The following is a 17,943-nucleotide window of genomic DNA, read 5'->3' as shown; positions in this document are numbered from 1 at the left end:
AATGGAAATTGTACACAGACAGGGAAATGAGGAGGAAGGGCCGTATCCTGTTTGATCCCAATCCCCCCAACCACACTGACAGATCAGGTCAGCATCCTCTCACATTTAAAGTCCCATCATGTCTCTCCCTCTCTCCCTGTGAAAGCCACTGATAATATAAGGGAAGGGCCTTTAAAGTACATGGTACAGTACATGGAGTATTGGCAGCAGGTCAACCAAAGCCAAGGTGAACAATGTAAATCCAAATAGAATTCACTATTTTCTTTCACCATACCCTCACTACAGAGTGGTTACTAGGGAACCAGACAGGTGCTGATGTTATCAAGCACTCAATTTCATAGCTCACTGCAGGGATCCCAGCAAGATTTGACCAGGAAATCCCAACAACACACACACAGGCCCTATGTGAAGAAGGGGAGGGGTAAAGTCAACCAAGGAAAGAGATCAGAATTAGAAAAGTATAAAATATGATGGCACCACTTCAATACACACAGCAGCAAATTTGAATCTGTTCAATCACTAGGCTATATTCACATTTCACAACACATCAAGAGAAACTTGCCAAAAGTGGCCAATAAAATTGCACAGAGCAACAGATGAATAAAATGAGCAATGACCATGTTTTTCAAACACCAGACACGTCAGAATTTAACCAGCACTTGTGTGTGTGTGTGTGTTCTTTACAAGTTATGAAAGATGTTCCATTTGGTAATTTCGTAAATTGTAACTTGAAAGCTATTTGCCCAGGGGATACTAGCGATTTACAAAGTTGAGCAGAGAGAGCTTCTTTTGTTGACAGATAATAGGCCTCGCTTCCTCAACTGACAGGATGAGCTCAACAGCTATGACATCAAGGAAAGCAATTTCACAACATGAATAAAAAAGTTATTTTCAAATGGGTTAAATAACCTATTTGATGATGAAATGCATAACTACACAACATGCTGTATGGTATGTTTGCCATCTGTTTTTCAGTGAGTGCACATTAAGTAGCCCTACTTAAATAACTTAACACCAATTAACCACATAGCCATCAACACAAACAACCACACTGGAGTGGAGGCCCCTCTTTTCCCACAGTCTGCCATCCATGTTGTCCCAAGGCTTTTCTTTCTGTACCATCACCTCAATGCACTCCATGCACTGGCAGACTTTGCCTTTTGCCACCCAGAATGCATGGAAAGACACCACCTAACATTAAATCCCTTTCCTGTAACCAAGGTCACAGTGAACCACTCATCAAATTCCAGCTATATTCCACCGCTTTTCTTAAAATGAGATAAGGTGCTGTTTTTTCACCCCTCTCTACTCCTGGGTGACCATGTGGTCTATGCTCTGCTCGTTGTAAAATACCATGCGGGCACAATATCAGCAGCTCAGTTCAATGGAATGTTGCATTATTTTACAAACTTTGGACTGGGAGGACATGGGCTTTACACGAGAAGGACTATGAGCTCAAGGGCCAAGAATCCTGTATCGTGCAACATACAGACAGAGCCGGTGCAAAAATACAATAGACTGGAACTGATCCACTCATTTCCCTACCTAGGTAGGCTTGGACAAACCAGACCAGAAATTTCAAACAACATTCAAATGGCACATCAAATGTCAAGTAAGGACGAGGCAGCATTCGCCATTTCACCTTGTTTTTAAACTGGAACGTCAGGATCTGATACAGGATCTTACTAGGGTCTAGACTACACTATAACAATGAAAGATGTAAAATGTCTCAAGAGGGCCTTCGTCTAAGCGTGTACTTATCCAACTTAATTCCAAGACTTGAGAGCCCACTCCACCAATCATATAAAGCTACTTAAAATCAGGACATGCTTTAGATAGACTGCCTAGGCTAAGTGTTTCCAATCACACTGCACAGGATTTTAAGGTGCAAGGTTCTGTTGTGAAACATCCGTCAAGACAATGAACCCCACTAAATGAGAAGGTCAAAACAAAAAAAGTGTGGGCGATAGTTGTGATGAAACAATAATTATTTTGATCAGAAGAATACACCACAGAAATCATGCTGAATTGTGTGCTCATCAAATCAGTGCATGATCCTGGCCACATCCCAAATAAGTTACATCTACAGTGGCTTCAGAAAGTATTCACACCCCTTGACTTTTTCCACGTGTTACAAGGTGGGATTAAAATGGTTTTAATTGTAATTTGTCAACAATCTACACAAAATACTATATATGTCAAAGTGGAAGAATAATTCTAACATTTTTTTTTTTATATTCAACCATGTTAGAATCATCTTTGGCAGCAATTACAGCTGTGAGTCTTTCTGGGTAAGTCTAAGAACTTTGCACACCTGGATTGTACAATATTTGCACATTATTCTTTTTTAAATTATTCAAGCTCTGTCAAGTTGGTTGTTGATCATTGCTAGACAGCCATTTTCTTGAGTTAAGTTATTGTCCTGCTGAAAGGTGAATGTCTCCCAGTGTCTGTTGGAAAGCAGACTGAACCAGGTTTTGCCTGTGCTTAGCTCTATTCAGTAGTAGTTGGTATTATTATTATTTTTTACTCCCTTGGTGATGACAAGCATACCCATAACATGATGCAGCCACCACCATGCTTGAAAATATGAAGAGTGGTACTCAGTGATGTGTTGTGTTGGATTTGCCCCAAACATAACGCTTTGTATTCAGGGCATAGTTGATTTCTTTGGAGTAACTACAATGTTGTTGATTCATCCTCAGTTTTCTCCTATCACAGCCATTATACAATGTAGCTGTTTTAAAAATCACCATTGGCCTCATGGTGAAACCCCTTGAGCGGTTTCCTTCCTCTCCGGCAACTGAGTTAGGAAGGACGCCTGTATCTTTGTAGTGACTGGGTGTATTGATACACCATCCAAAGTGTAATTATTAACTTCACCATGCTCAAAGGGCTATTCAATGTCTGCTTTTATTTTTACCCATATACCAGTAGGTGCCCTTCTTTGCGAGGTATTCAAAAACCTCCCTGGTCTTTGTGGTTGAATCTGTGTTTGAAATTCACTGCTCAACTGAGGGACCTTACAGATAATTGTATGTGTGGGGTACAGAGATGAGGTAGCGGTTCAAAAATCATGTTAAACACAGAGCGAGTCCATTCAACTTATTTTGACTTGTTAGGCACATTTTTTTATCCTGAACTTATTTAGGGATTGAATACTTATTAACACAATTTTCATTTTAAATTGTAAAAAATTCTAAAAACATAATTACACTTGTACATTATGGGGTATTGTGTGTAGGCCAGTGACAAAACATCTCAATTTAATCCATTTTAAATTCAGGCTGTAACAACAAAATGTGGAAAACGTCAAGGAGTTTGAATACTTTCTGAAGGCACTGTACAGACAGACACACATCACATGCCATCACCCTCAAGTTCAACTAGGCCTGTGCAGTCCTGTCGGTCTTTCACAAAATCTCACCCTGGTTCTGACATATCGTCAGGTCCTCCCACGCTGAGCCGTCCTCCAGCAATCAATGGCCCATTTCACCAGATGTTGTGAGCAGTGGGTGGGAAAATATGAGGGGAAAAATCGCGTTGGTTTGTAACTGCTGGAACTTCCGAGTTTAGCGTTACAAATCTCACAGAGTAGGTTAGGCAGCACACAGAGAAGAGGGCCAAAGGAAATGCACCTGGCCAAAATACCATTATGCTGCGTTTGGACGAGGGACGCAAAAACAGTCATACCAGTTGGTATAGCCGGACAAGAAAGCAAGAAAGAGGGTGACGGCAAAAGCAAGCCAGCCCAACCATATGCGTTGCTATGGTGATTTCAGTAAACAAACCGTGCAAATCAATATCCGGTAGAAAACAACGCTATGGCAGACGGCAAAAATTGAAATATTTGAACTGGCGGCAAATCCCATCTAAGGTGGCGGCTGACGGCATTCACCGCGTGCTCTCATTGAAAACAATGACATCCGGCTTGCCGTCTACCTCATACCATCTAAACACAGCATTAAACTTGGCAGCACACAAAAGAGGAGGTGGATACTATTGGCAAGACGCCAACACCTTTCCATGATGGGTCTTGTTTACAGGACCAACGTCCAAGTGTCTAACTGTCAAACAAAGAGACTGGCACCATCCTATTTTAAGCACTCCTGCTGGCTATGCTGTTAATCACTGGATGGGGTACATTTTTAATCATACAATTCATTTGACTTATGCCTGTGTGAGGGTTAGGAGTTATAAAAATGGTTTGTCATAGTGCATCATGACCGTGAATCATTAATGGTGTTGGGTGCGATAATCCCATCTTTAAATATTGGGTTAGTATAAAACGGGTAACGTTGTATACGAAATCTCTGAAAGTCAAAATCAAAACAAACCCTATGTCTTTATAATAATATTTGTACTTTAAATCCCTGATTAGACCACCACCTGTTTTATTTTCAGAAATGTTTTTTACAAGTTGCCTGGTCTGTTTATTTGAAGTGTTAAAACATTTTTTGGGGAAAAACATGCCCATTTGATTTAGAAAATGTCTGAATAAAATAAATATTGGGTTACTCTACAAATGAACAACCAGCAAGAACTCTGAGCACAGAGCAGGTGTGCATGACAGAGGTGTGGACTCGAGTCATGTGACTTGGACTCGAGTCAGACTCGAGTCATGAATTTGATGACTTCAGACTCGACTCGACAAAATGTACAAAGACTTGCAACTCGACTTGGACTTTAACATCAATGACTCGTGACTTGACTTGGACTTGCGCCTTATGACTCGAGAAGACTTGCTACGAGGACTTGTAATGACTTGCAAAGGCTTGCTAAGAGGACTTGAAATGACTCGAAACTAAAATGTAGGACTTTGGACTCGACTTGAGACTTGATGGCTTTGACTTTTGACTCGACTTGGGACTTGCCTCATCTTTGACTCGACTTGACTCGGGACTCGAGGGCAAAGACTTGAGACTTACTTGTGACTTGCATAACAATGACTTTGTCCCACCTCTGGTGCATGATGATTTGACACCTCCACAGGGCAGAACAAAATTGGCTGAATAAACCACCAAAAGTAATGTGTAGGGCTGTAGGCTTAATCAGTTGCTGATGTGTACTCCAAATCGTCATCTAAATCCTATTTAAAGTTACAGCATTTAATTTTCCTGTAGAGGGGGAGTCTCAGGAGGACATGTCATAACCCCTTCACCTTGATGATGTGGACTCAGATAGCACCTTGCAGAGAGAACCTGACACAAATTTAGGAATATAGGACATGTTAACAGGGGTATGCGTTCTGAGTTACCAATATACATAAAAGCTACCTGAAAATGTGTATGTTCTTGTTGTGTTCTCGTGAATTTCTTAAGGACCTTCATCTTGGAATCCATTTATACAAATGCGGTTGGAGAAGAGGGGGGTTCAAGAACTCAGTCTCCGACCTCACTCTCGGTTAATCCCAAACCACCCCCTCGCCCCTACCAAATCGCGCCGAAGGCCCTTCGTTGTCACGTGTTGCTGACGAAACTCAACAGGGTTACTTCCAGAGAGTGGCGAGGGGATCAATAAGCCCATAAACTTCGGGACACATCGTGACTTTAATGATGCAATTAATGTTCCACTTTTAAATAATAAAACAAACATGACATTTTTATTAACAAATCCCCCTGTTTTACAATATATAAACCTCATTAACATTTAATTGGCGAGGTATTTCATCTGTTAGACGTGTCAAGTCTCGAATCAGACATAAATAAATGCACGTGGCATATAATTAGGCACGCCTCTCCATTATTTTGATCAAATTGCTTAAACTCCAACCATATCGCCGTGCGTGTTGGGATAGCACTTCGCTCTGAAGCCTTGATGGCTTGGCGGAAGAGGCTATCGGAGGGTCTAATTAGTACCCTCGATAATGTTCACTCCCTCAGCTTTGGGACACTTGTGCATTATGGCGGAGGCGCGCGTGAATACCACACCTCTCTCCCTGCTGCATCCTCTGTAGCCTAACACTTCCTTGCATCTCACGCTTAAATTCCCTCTGCATTCTGACACTTCCTCTCCCAGCCGAGCCGTAGAAGGCAGGGGAGTGACTTCTGAGGAAACTGCGGTGCGATCTGAGAGGCCAGCCAGCCAGCCCTAGGTTGATGTGTCCTGACATCCAGAGCAAACATGACCGTGGTGTTAACATGTGCCCCTCAGGTCTGACTGACAGCTAGCAATGACCAGTCCTGCACCCACGACTCACACTCACTCTCTCCAATGTTAGGGAACGCCCAAGCTGCTTATGCAAACACACTTTTATGCAAATAGTTCTGGAGGGGGATCAAGGCTAATAATTAATGGATAAATCACTTTGGTCTGAAAACCAAAATCAAATCATATTGGTTTGTTGTCAAAGGTCAAAATGCTATTTTTTAACAGCCTGAAAAGTGTAAAAGCTGATAAAAGCTATGGTTGTTCAATACATCTAGCCAAGTCACACAAGTAGGTTGGCATTATACATGGCCATTCATGGTGACCCATCACCTCCGCCCGCGACGGCTAGAGGACAAGCCATAGCGGAATGTTTATGAGGGATCAGATACAAAAAGGGGGAAGCATAACGTATTTATGGTCTCACTAAAATATATCTTTATCCACGTAATTTGACCCAATCGATATTTGAAACATAGCTGCGTCGGTAGCGCAGCTCTGCTTTGCCTCGACACCCCTCTCTCTGCCTTGACCCCCCTTCCTTCTTGCTGAGTATTATTCAGCTGCAACTAGGCTCGCTGGTACATTACTCATTCTCCCTTGGTCCTACTGACTACACCAAACAAATTATAATTACAGAATATTATTTTTCCAGACATAACATGCCATAAAATAAGTCTTCTCAAGAAAGCTCCGTCAGAATAAAATGTATTAGCCTATTGCTCGAACTCTTTAAAATAAAAAGTAGTGGTGCAATCATTGCAACTATGTTCTTTAAAAAATTATCGAGATTTCCGCGGGAACAATATGTTTTGTCAGGGAATTATTATATCGGTGGACAAACTGATTTGATTGTGCTCAAAATTGTTGCAAACTCATCACCCAGCTGACATTGAGCTGCACGATGAATGAAGCTCAACTGTCTGAATCAAAACTTTCCAGTTAACTTGCTAGTTACCTAAATATTATCTCATTTCGTTCAGTTTGAGGCTAAATTACATCACCGTCCTCATCCTCTTCTTTTTAACTGGAACCGCAGGTTAGTTTGGTTCATCAGATACTATGACGTTGTCGTGGCTAATATACCCCACCCCAACTGGCTGCTGGACTGGACATTCATTCCGCATGGTGGCTATCTAGCTAATGGATATCATAATTATTAGAGTCAAACAAGGTAGTTAGCTAGCAGACGTGACCTAACTCAGCTAGGTAGCTAACTCATTGACGTTGAAAACGTGGCTATCCCAATTCAGCTAGGCAACGTTAACTGTACTAGCTAGCTAGCTTTCTTAAATCAATCCAAGCAATTGCCTCGCTAACATTACTTAACTAAAGCTCAGACGGCACAGTTGAATACAATCAACCAAGCAGGAATGTCGCTAAATGTGTGTACAATATTAGTAAAGATAAAAAACAAAACCTACCTTACAGATCAAAGTAAAAAATATCCCTGACTGCTGAATTCTCTCAAATAGGACTGCCGACGTTTAACGAACTGAATCCACCACGCTGAAGCCGCTGACAACTCGCCTGTGCTCTCTTTTCCACTGTCACTGCTGCACCGGTTACAACGCCCTCCCCCTATTGCCATTCCCCGCCTCAGCTATGGCTTGGCCAGGCATTTTTGGACTAGAGCCCCCACAGTGGTGTCATAATACCCATAAAACCTAGCGGTCAAACAGGGAATATAAAAAGGAAATCCAATTATATTTTCTATATTATAATAATAATAATAATAATAATAATAATAATAATAATAAACAGCATACTGTATATTGTTTCAATGTGATAAATGTGAACGCCTTGAAAATCAGAAACTTGAAGAGCAAAAACCATTGACATAATTCCCCCTCTAACTTTTCTTTTAATGGCAGATGTGTAAAATTTGAAGGCATGGGAGTGGTTGCTGCACTGTCCCTTATAAAATGTCACTGTGCCTATGCAAATGTCATCCAGACTCAAAAGGGAAAGAGGTCAGTGTACTGTTGTGTTTCTATAACTGCTACCTCTGCAGCTGTTGACAAATGTTGAGGTATTTTAGCTATTAGATTTAATTGATCATGAATTGAAGATCGAAATTGGGTAGAGAAAGGGGGGTAAAATACAAAAAATAAAAAAAAATATTAAACTGCTCAAAAAAATTAAGGGAACACTTAAACAACACAATGTAACTCTAAGTCAATCATATTTCTGTGAAATCAAACTGTCCACTTAGGAAGCAACACTGATTGACAATACATTTCACATGCTTCTGTGCAAATGGAATAGACAACAGGTGGAAATTATAGGCAATTAGCAAGACACCCCCAATAAAGCACTGGTTTTGCATGTGGTGACCACAGACTACTTCTCAGTTCCTATGCTTCCTGGCTGATGTTTTGGTCACTTTTGAATGCTGGCGGTGCTTTCACTCTAGTGGTAGCATGAGACGGAGTCTACAACCCACACAAGTGGCTCAGGTAGTGCAGCTCATCCAGGATGGCACATCAATGCGAGCTGTGGCAAGAAGGTTTGCTGTGTCTGTCAGCATAGTGTCCAGAGCATGGAGGCGCTACCAGGAGACAGGCCAGTACATCAGGAGACGTGGAGGAGGCCGTAGGAGGGCAACAACCCAGCAGCAGGACTGCTACCTCCGCCTTTGTGCAAGGAGGAGCAGGAGGAGCACTGCCAGAGCCCTGCAAAATGACCTCCAGCAGGCCACAAATGTGCATGTGTCTGCTCAGACGGTCAGAAACAGACTCCATGAGGGTGGTATGAGGGCCCGACGTCCACAGGTGGGGGGTTGTGCTTACAGCCCAACACCGTGCAGGATGTTTGGCATTTGCCAGAGAACACCAAGATTGGCAAATTCGCCACTGGCGCCCTGTGCTCTTCACAGATGAAAGCAGGTTCACACTGAGCACGTGACAGACGTGACAGAGTCTGGAGACGCCGTGGAGAACGTTCTGCTGCCTGCAACATCCTCCAGCATGACCGGTTTGGCGGTGGGTCAGTCATGGTGTGGGGTGGCATTTCTTTGGGGGGCCGCACAGCCCTCCATGTGCTTGCCAGAGGTAGCCTGACTGCCATTAGGTACCGAGATGAGATCCTCAGACCCCTTGTGAGACCATATGCTGGTGCGGTTGGACCTGGGTTCCTCCTAATGCAAGACAATGCTAGACCTCATGTGGCTGGAGTGTGTCAGCAGTTCCTGCAAGAGGAAGGCATTGATGCTATGGACTGTCCCGCCCGTTCCCCAGACCTGAATCCAATTGAGCACATCTGGGACATCATGTCTCGCTCCATCCACCAATGCCACGTTGCACCACAGACTGTCCAGGAGTTGGCGGATGCTTTAGTCCAGGTCTGGGAGGAGATCCCTCAGGAGACCATCCGCCACCTCATCAGGAGCATTCCCAGGCGTTGTAGGGAGGTCATACAGGCACGTGGAGGCCACACACACTACTGAGCCTCATTTTGACTTGTTTTAAGGACATTACATCAAAGTTGGATCAGCCTGTAGTGTGGTTTTCCACTTTAATTTTGAGGGTGACTCCAAATCCAGACCTCCATGGGTTGATAAATTTGATTTCCATTGATAATTTTTGTGTGATTTTGTTGTCAGCACATTCAACTATGTAAAGAAAAAAGTATTTAATACGATTATATAATTCATTCAGATCTAGGATGTGTTATTTTAGTGTTCCCTTTATTTTTTTGAGCAGTGTATATATATATATATATAAATCTCCTCCGGACTTTCTTTATTCTAGTTACCACAAGATGGCATCATTTTACAACCACACATAGTGGAATAAGCCACATTCTACAACTATTACAAATAACAGCTTTACCCTATCAGCACACCAAAATGTTTCCCCGAGCCTCGTTGTTTAGGCCCACTAGATGAAGGTAAATCTGAGGGGATTGGGATACATCGCATAACTAAGTAAGATATATTTTTTTATATATTACACACACACACACACACACACACACACACACTATATATACAGTGAGGGAAAAACGTTTTTGATCCCCTGCTGATTTTGTACGTTTGCCCACTGACAAATAAATTATTAGTCTATAATTTTAATGGTAGGTTTATTTGAACAGTGAGAGACAGAATAACAAAAAAAATCCAGAAAAATGCATGTCAAAAATGTTATAAATTGAATTGCATTTTAATGGAGGGAAATAAGTATTTGACCCCCTCTCAATCAGAAAGATTTCTGGCTCCCAGGTGTCTTTTATACAGGTAACGAGCTGAGATTAGGAGCACACTCTTAAAGGGAGTGCTCCTAATCTCAGCTTGTTACCTATATAAAAGACACCTGTCCACAGAAGCAATCAATCAGATTCCAAACTCTCCACCATGGCCAAGACCAAAGAGCTCTCCAAGGATGTCAGGGACAAGATTGTAGACCTACACAAGGCTGGAATGGGCTACAAGACCATCGCCAAGCAGCTTGGTGAGAAGGTGACAACAGTTGGTGCGATTATTCGCAAATGGAAGAAACACAAAATAACTGTCAATCTCCCTTGGCCTGGGGCTCCATGCAAGATCTCACCTCGTGGAGTTGCAATGATCATGAGAACGGTGAGGAATCAGCCCAGAACTACACGGGAGGATCTTGTCAATGATCTCAAGGCAGCTGGGACCATAGTCACCAAGAAAACAATTGGTAACACACTACGCCGTGAAGGACTGAAATCCTGCAGTGCCCGCAAGGTCCCCCTGCTCAAGAAAGCACATATACAGGGCCGTCTGAAGTTTGCCAATGAACATCTGAATGATTCAGAGGAGAACTGGGTGAAAGTGTTGTGGTCAGATGAGACCAAAATCGAGCTCTTTGGCATCAACTCGCCGTGTTTGGAGGAGGAGGAATGCTGCCTATGACCCCAAGAACACCATCCCCACCGTCAAACATGGAGGTGGAAACATTATGCTTTGGGGGTGTTTTTCTGCTAAGGGGACAGGACAACTTCCCTGCATCAAAGGGATGATGGACGGGGCCATGCATTGTCAAATCTTGGGTGAGAACCTCCTTCCTTGAAATTAGGTCGTGGATGGGTATTCCAGCAAGACAATGACCCAAAACACACGGCCAAGGCAACAAAGGAGTGGCTCAAGAAGAAGCACATTAAGGTCCTGGAGTGGCTTAGCCAGTCTCCAGACCTTAATCCCATAGAAAATCTGTGGAGGGAGCTGAAGGTTCGAGTTGCCAAACGTCAGCCTCAAAACCTTAATGACTTGGAGAAGATCTGCAAAGAGGAGTGGAACAAAATTCCTCCTGAGATGTGTGCAAACCTGGTGGCCAACTACAAGAAACATCTGACCTCTGTGATTGCCAACAAGGGTTTTGCCACCAAGTACTAAGTCATGTTTTGCAGAGGGGTCAAATACTTATTTCCCTTATTAAAATGCAAATCAATTTATAAAATTTTTGTCATGCGTTTTTCTGGATTTTTTTGTTGTCATTCTGTCTCTCACTGTTCAAATAAACCTACCATTAAAATTATATACTGATCATGTCTTTGTCAGTGGGCAAACGTACAAAAATCAGCAGGGGATCAAATACTTTTTCCCCCTCACTGTGTGTATGTATATATATACACACACACACACACACACACACACACACACACATACATATACACACAATACCAGTCAAAAGTTTGGACACCTACTCATTCAAGGGTTTTTCTTTATTTTTACATTGTAGAATAAGTGAAGACATCAGAACTATGAAATAACACATATGGAATCATGTAGTAACCAAAAAAGTGTTAAACAAATCAAAATATACACTGCTCAAAAAAATAAAGGGAACACTTAAACAACACAATGTAACTCCAAGTCAATCACACTTCTGTGAAATCAAACTGTCCACTTAGGAAGCAACACTAATTGACAATAAATTTCACATGCTGTTGTGCAAATGGAATAGACAACAGGTGGAAATTATAGGCAATTAGCAAGACACCCCCCAATAAAGGACTGGTTTAGCAGGTGGTGACCACAGACCACTTCTCAGTTCCTATGCTTCCTGGCTGATGTTTTGGTCACTTTTGAATGCTGTCAGTGCTTTCACTCTAGTGGTAGCACGAGACGGAGTCTACAACCCACACAAGTGGCTCAGGTAGTGCAGCTCATCCAGGATGGCACATCAATGCGAGCTGTGGCAAGAAGGTTTGCTGTGTCTGTCAGCGTAGTGTCCAGAGCATGGAGGCACTACCAGGACAGGCCAGTACATCAGGAGACGTGGAGGAGGCCGTAGGAGGGCAACAACCCAGCAGCAGGACTGCTACCTCCGCCTTTGTGCAAGGAGGAGCAGGAGGAGCACTGCCAGAGCCCTGCAAAATGACCTCCAGCAGGCCACAAATGTGCATGTGTCTGCTCAAACGGTCAGAAACAGACTCCATGAGGGTGGTATGAGGGCCCGACATCCACAGGTGGGGGTTGTGCTTACAGCCCAACACCGTGCAGGACGTTTGGCATTTGCCAGAGAACACCAAGATTGGCAAATTTGCCACTGGCGCCCTGTGCTCTTCACAGATGAAAGCAGGTTCACACTGAGCACGTGACAGAGTCTGGAGACGCCGTGGAGAACGTTCTGCTGCCTGCAACATCCTCCAGCATGACCGGTTTGGCGGTGGGTCAGTCATGGTGTGAGGTGGCATTTCTTTGGGGGGGGCCGCACAGCCCTCCATATGCTCGCCAGCGGTAGCCTGACTGCCATTAGGTACCGAGATGAGATCCTCAGACCCCTTGTGAGACCATATGCTGGTGCGGTTGGCCCTGGGTTCCTCCTAATGCAAGACAATGCTAGACCTCATGTGGCTGGAGTGTGTCAGCAGTTCCTGCAAGAGGAAGGTATTGATGCTATGGACTGGCCCGCCCGTTCCCCAGACCTGAATCCAATTGAGCACATCTGGGACATCATGTCTCGCTCCATCCACCAACGCCACGTTGCACCACAGACTGTCCAGGAGTTGGCGGATGCTTTAGTCCAGGTCTGGGAGGAGATCCCTCAGGAGACCATCCGCCACCTCATCAGGAGCATGCCCAGGCGTTGTAGGGAGGCCACACACACTACTGAGCCTCATTTTGACTTGTTTTAAGGACATTACATCAAAGTTGGATCAGCCTGTAGTGTGGTTTTCCACTTTAATTTTGAGGGTGACTCCAAATCCAGACCTCCATGGGTTGATAAATTTGATTTCCATTGATAATATTTTGTGTGATTTTGTTGTCAGCACATTCAACTATGTAAAGAAAAAAGTATTTAATAAGATTATTTCATTCATTCAGATCTAGGATGTGTTATTTTAGTGTTTTGAGCAGTGTATTTTACATTTGAGATTCTTCAAATAGCCACCCTTTGCCTTGACAGCTTTGCACACTCTTGGCATTTTCTCAACCAGCTTCACCTGGAATTCTTTTCCAACATCTTGAAGGAGTTCCCACATATGCTGAGCACTTGTTGGCTGCTTTTCCTTCACTCTGCGGTCCAACTTATCCCAAACCATCTCAATTGAGTTGAGGTCGGGGGATTGTGGAGGCCAGGTCATCTGATGCAGCACTCCATCACTCTCCTTCTTGGTAAAATAGCCCTGACACAGCCTGGAGGTGTGTTGGGTCATTGTCCTGTTGAAAAACAAATGATAGTCCCACTAAGCCCAAACCAGATGGGATGGCGTATCACTGTGGTAGCCATGCTGGTTAAGTGTGCCTTCAATTCTAAATAAATCACTGACAGTGTCACCAGCAAAGCATCCCACACCATAACACCTCCTCCTCCATGCTTTACGGTGGGAACTACACATCCGGAGATAATCCGTTCACCAACACGCATCTCACAAAGACACAGCAGTTTGAACCAAAAATCTCAAATTTGGACTCCAGACCACAGGACAGATTTCCACCGGTCTAATGTCCATTGCTCGTGTTTCTTGGTCCAAGCAGGTCTCTTCTTATTATTGGTGTCCTTTAGTAGTGGTTTCTTTGCAGCAATTCGACCACGAAGGCCCGATTCACACAGTCCTCTCTGAACAGTTAATGTTGAGATGTGTCTGTGACTTGAACTCTGTGAAGCATTTATTTGGGCTGCAATTTCTGAGGCTGGTAACTCTAATGAACTTATCCTCTGCAGTAGAGGTAACTCTGGGTCTTCCATTCCTGTGACGGTCCTCATGAGAGCCAGTTTCATCATAGCGCTTGATGGTTTTTGCAACTGCACTTGAAGAAACCCCCCTATCTTGTCACAACACAACTGATTGGCTCAAACGCATTAAGGAAAGAAATTCCACAAATTAACTTTTAAGAAGGCACACCTGTTAATTGAAATGCATTCCAGGTGACTACCTCATGAAGCTGGTTGAGAGAATGCCAAGAGTGTGCAAAGCTGTCATCAAGGCAAAGGGTGGCTATTTGAAGAATCTCAAATTTAAAATATTTTGATTTGTTTAACCCTTTTTTGGTTACTACATGATTCCATATGTGTTATTTCATAGTTTGGATGTCTTCACTATTGTTCTACAATGTAAAAAATAGTAAAAATAAAGAAAAACCCTTGAATGAGTAGGTGTGTCCAAACTTTTGACTGGTAGTATATATTTATATTTTGGACTACTTTCAGCATAGAAATCTTTCAAATATATATTTCCAATGGTATAAAGTACTTAAGTAGTACTTTAAAGTATTGTGACTTAAGTCATTTTTGTACTTTACTATTCATATTTTTGGCAACTTTTTACTCCTCTACATTCCTAAAGAAAATAATGTACTTTTTATACTCCATGCATTTTCCCTGACATCCAAAAGTACACATTACATTTTCATTGCTTAGCAGGACAGGAAAATTGTCAAATTCACACACTTATCAAGAGAACATCCCTGGTCATCCCTACTGCCTCTGATCTGGCATACTCACTAAACACAAATGCTTTGTTTGTAAATTGTCTGAGTGTTGGAGTGTGCCCCTGGTTATCCGTAAATTAAAATAACAAGAAAATCGTGCTCTGGTTTTCATAATATAAGGAATGTGAATTGATTTATACTTTTGATACTTAAGTATATTTAAAACCAAATACTTTTGTAGTAGTAGTATTTTACTGGGTGACTTTCACTTGAGTCATTTTCTATTAAAAGGCATCTTTACTTTTACTCAAGTATGACAGTTGGGTACTTTTTCCACCACTGTACATTTCTGATTCATGCACATGGTGCCCTGGTATCTTTATTCATCCCCACTTACAGTAGGCTGTCATATAATGCACATTTCAGATGATAACTTGTAAAGCTCCTACCTTTTCTCACAGATGGTTTCCTCTCTAGTGCCTTCTCTGGGGATTTCTTGGGGAAGTCAAAAGCCGCCAACATTTGAGCCACCTTCACAGACTGGGCTTGCTCCGAAACCCAATCAGGCTTTGCTTCCAATGGCTTTGTCAAATCCGGATGCTTCAGCTTTTCTTGTAGTAGAATGTTCTCCTTTATGAGTTCAGAAACAGGCCTCGATTTAAGAGTATCCTGGTGTTTGTCACTCTCGGAGGCAGTTTCGTCCTTGTCCTGGGTAGACTTTTCATCACGGTGTACTGCAGTGGTGCTCTCTGTGACTTGCTGTGACACAGGTTCTGTTTTTAAAGTCTCATTTTGAGACTGAAGCTTCTCATCTTTGTTCTGATTATCCATACTCTCTTGGCTTTCTTCTGATCGAGCCATCCCAGTTCCTACCGAGGCCAGGGTAGCCTCTATCACTACAACTGGGATGTCTGTTATTTGAGGAGGGTCCTTCATGGTCTTCGCCTCCTCCAGAGAATCATCATGCAAGGCCTCTGAGGTGCATAGGCTAGGTGTTGTCTTCCCCACAGTGGTATTTTCTGGTTGTGGTGGAGGAATCTCAGTGACAGTGATAGTGCTGGGTGATTCATCTATGTTGTGCAAAGGCAGGGGCTCTGTGGTTTGATCATCCTCTTTGTTGCAGGACATAGACTCCATAGACTCAGTGATGACCTCAGACACTGAGGAAGATGCAGGTTTTTCTGGGATGACAATGACATCACTCCTAGAGGATGGCCTGCCCTCAACAGGTAGACTCTGTGAGCGCTCTGGTGACTGGGTTTCAGCTGGGAGTGTATTTCCCATCGTCTTCCCCTCGTTTTGGGGTGAGGCAACTGTTGTTGCTGAGTCCTGCTCTGAACCTTTACAGTCAGCCTCATCCATTGGTGAGGATGTCCTCGCTTCTCTCTCTGTGACAGATCCAGTCACTAGAGGTGAAGCTGGTAGACAGATTATATCTGTGGAGTCCTGAGCAGTTTTTCCTGCCTGCTCACTCTTTGTCAGACTTTGTGGATGATCCTCCTCATGGCAGGGCTTAGTGTTAACTTCCACTCTAGGGGGTCTCTCTGTTGTACATACAGAGGATGATGACATTATGGTTTCCTCCTCAATATCGCACTGTAATCCAGGGATATTTTTATCTGATGGAGCTGTCTTTGCAATATCAGCGGATGATTTTGATGTTTTCATTACGGCAGGTTTTGGTTTAGTTTCCTTCACGGCTGATATTGGTGTTGGTATGGCCCCTGTCGCAACACCCTGTGGATGAGGCTTTGTCTCAGCGGTTTTCAGCTGGTCATGATCATCAGACTGGTCCCTTGACACCACCTTTCTAACTTTGGAGAGATCTGGAGACGCCTCACTTTTGTTTCTTTTCAGTAGCTTCTCCAAAATAGAGCTTGGCCCTACTGTAGGCACAATGGGCAAGTCTTCTTCGTCCCCTTGAATGGGAGGGTCAGTTGTAGGGGATCCTGTCCCTTCCAGCTCACTTTGTTTGTGATTGTCATTCCGGCCAGGCTTGATGTCACACCTTGCTGCCTCTGACACTTTATTCTCTTTCTCAATGTCACCTTTGTTTTCATCTTCATGTGGCTTTACCTGTCCCACTGTTGGATGGTCATGGTTCAAGTTCCCACCCACAACTGACAGACACATTTCCCCTTTGGTCTTTTTCAATGATGATTGACGTTTAGTCTTATAGGGACCTTTTAGTTCTCTCAAACCGCCTACAGCTCCATCAGTGCACTTGGTGTCTTCATCTTCAACTGCCTCTGAGGTTCCATTTTTCATTTTCATTTCCTGGTCTTCCTGAACAGGCAACTTCTTTCTTCCTCGCTCTTGAGTGACGTCATCAGTAGTTCCCATATTAGTCCCACCCTTGCCAACTTTTACAGAACCCTCCTTCTTGTATTCCGTGGTGGCCTCACCCATTGAAACAGTGCCATCAGTTTTATCCACAGCTGGATTGTATGTCTCCCCAGTAACTTCCTCTAAAGCAGAGCAGAGGTTTTCTTCTTGTTTTTTCTGGTGTGAAGCTGTTCTCTCATCTCGACGGTACATCTTGGCAGTTTTACCCTCCTTCTCGCTCAGGTTTTGGGTGGATTGTCTGGGTATTCTGGCCTTCTCCTCACTCTGTGTGTGACTCTCTGGGCTCTGGCTATTGTCCGGATCCTGTGGAGTCAGTACAGCAGTCCTGCCTCCCTCCTCTCCTCCAGCCCCTTCCTCCCTCAACCCCCCCTCCATGGAAGGACTCACCCTTTTCTGAGTGCTTAGGTTTTTCTCTGCCGAATGGGTTGTTGGCTCCCCGCCCGGGCCTTCATACAGACTCTCAGCGGCTGCTTTCCCTGGATCCTCCCTGGCATTACCGGCCTCCTCACAGGGGGTTCCTCCCTCCATGGCGCCGCCCGTGTCCCCACCTGCATCCCCCAGGTCGGGGCAGGGCCCCCTCTCCTCCGTTCCTCCACTGCTGGCCTGTT

At 43.7% G+C, this 17,943-nt stretch overlaps 1 protein-coding gene across 3 annotated transcripts in view; it reads right to left on the bottom strand.

The window, feature by feature from the left end:
- Positions 1 to 17,614, bottom strand: part of LOC121584908 (coronin-1C-A) — a 60,444-nt gene extending 42,830 nt beyond the window's left edge. Inside the window, exon 1 of one of the 3 annotated variants that reach the window (XM_041901151.2) lies at positions 15,439 to 17,614. In XM_041901151.2, coding sequence (XP_041757085.1) covers positions 15,439 to 17,527 — 2,089 coding nt within the window. In that variant the 5' untranslated portion in view covers positions 17,528 to 17,614. Of the gene's footprint in view, positions 1 to 7,571; positions 7,751 to 15,438 lie in introns of those variants that run through there. The other 2 variants (XM_041901153.2, XM_041901152.1) reach the window with 2 other exon arrangements.
- Between the last annotated feature and the right edge of the window lie 329 nt (positions 17,615 to 17,943).

This window comes from Coregonus clupeaformis, chromosome 16, assembly GCF_020615455.1.
Source record: "Coregonus clupeaformis isolate EN_2021a chromosome 16, ASM2061545v1, whole genome shotgun sequence".
Lineage (NCBI taxonomy): Eukaryota > Metazoa > Chordata > Actinopteri > Salmoniformes > Salmonidae > Coregonus > Coregonus clupeaformis.
Note: the sequence above shows the minus strand (reverse complement) of the source record. Positions and strands in the feature narration are given on the sequence as shown.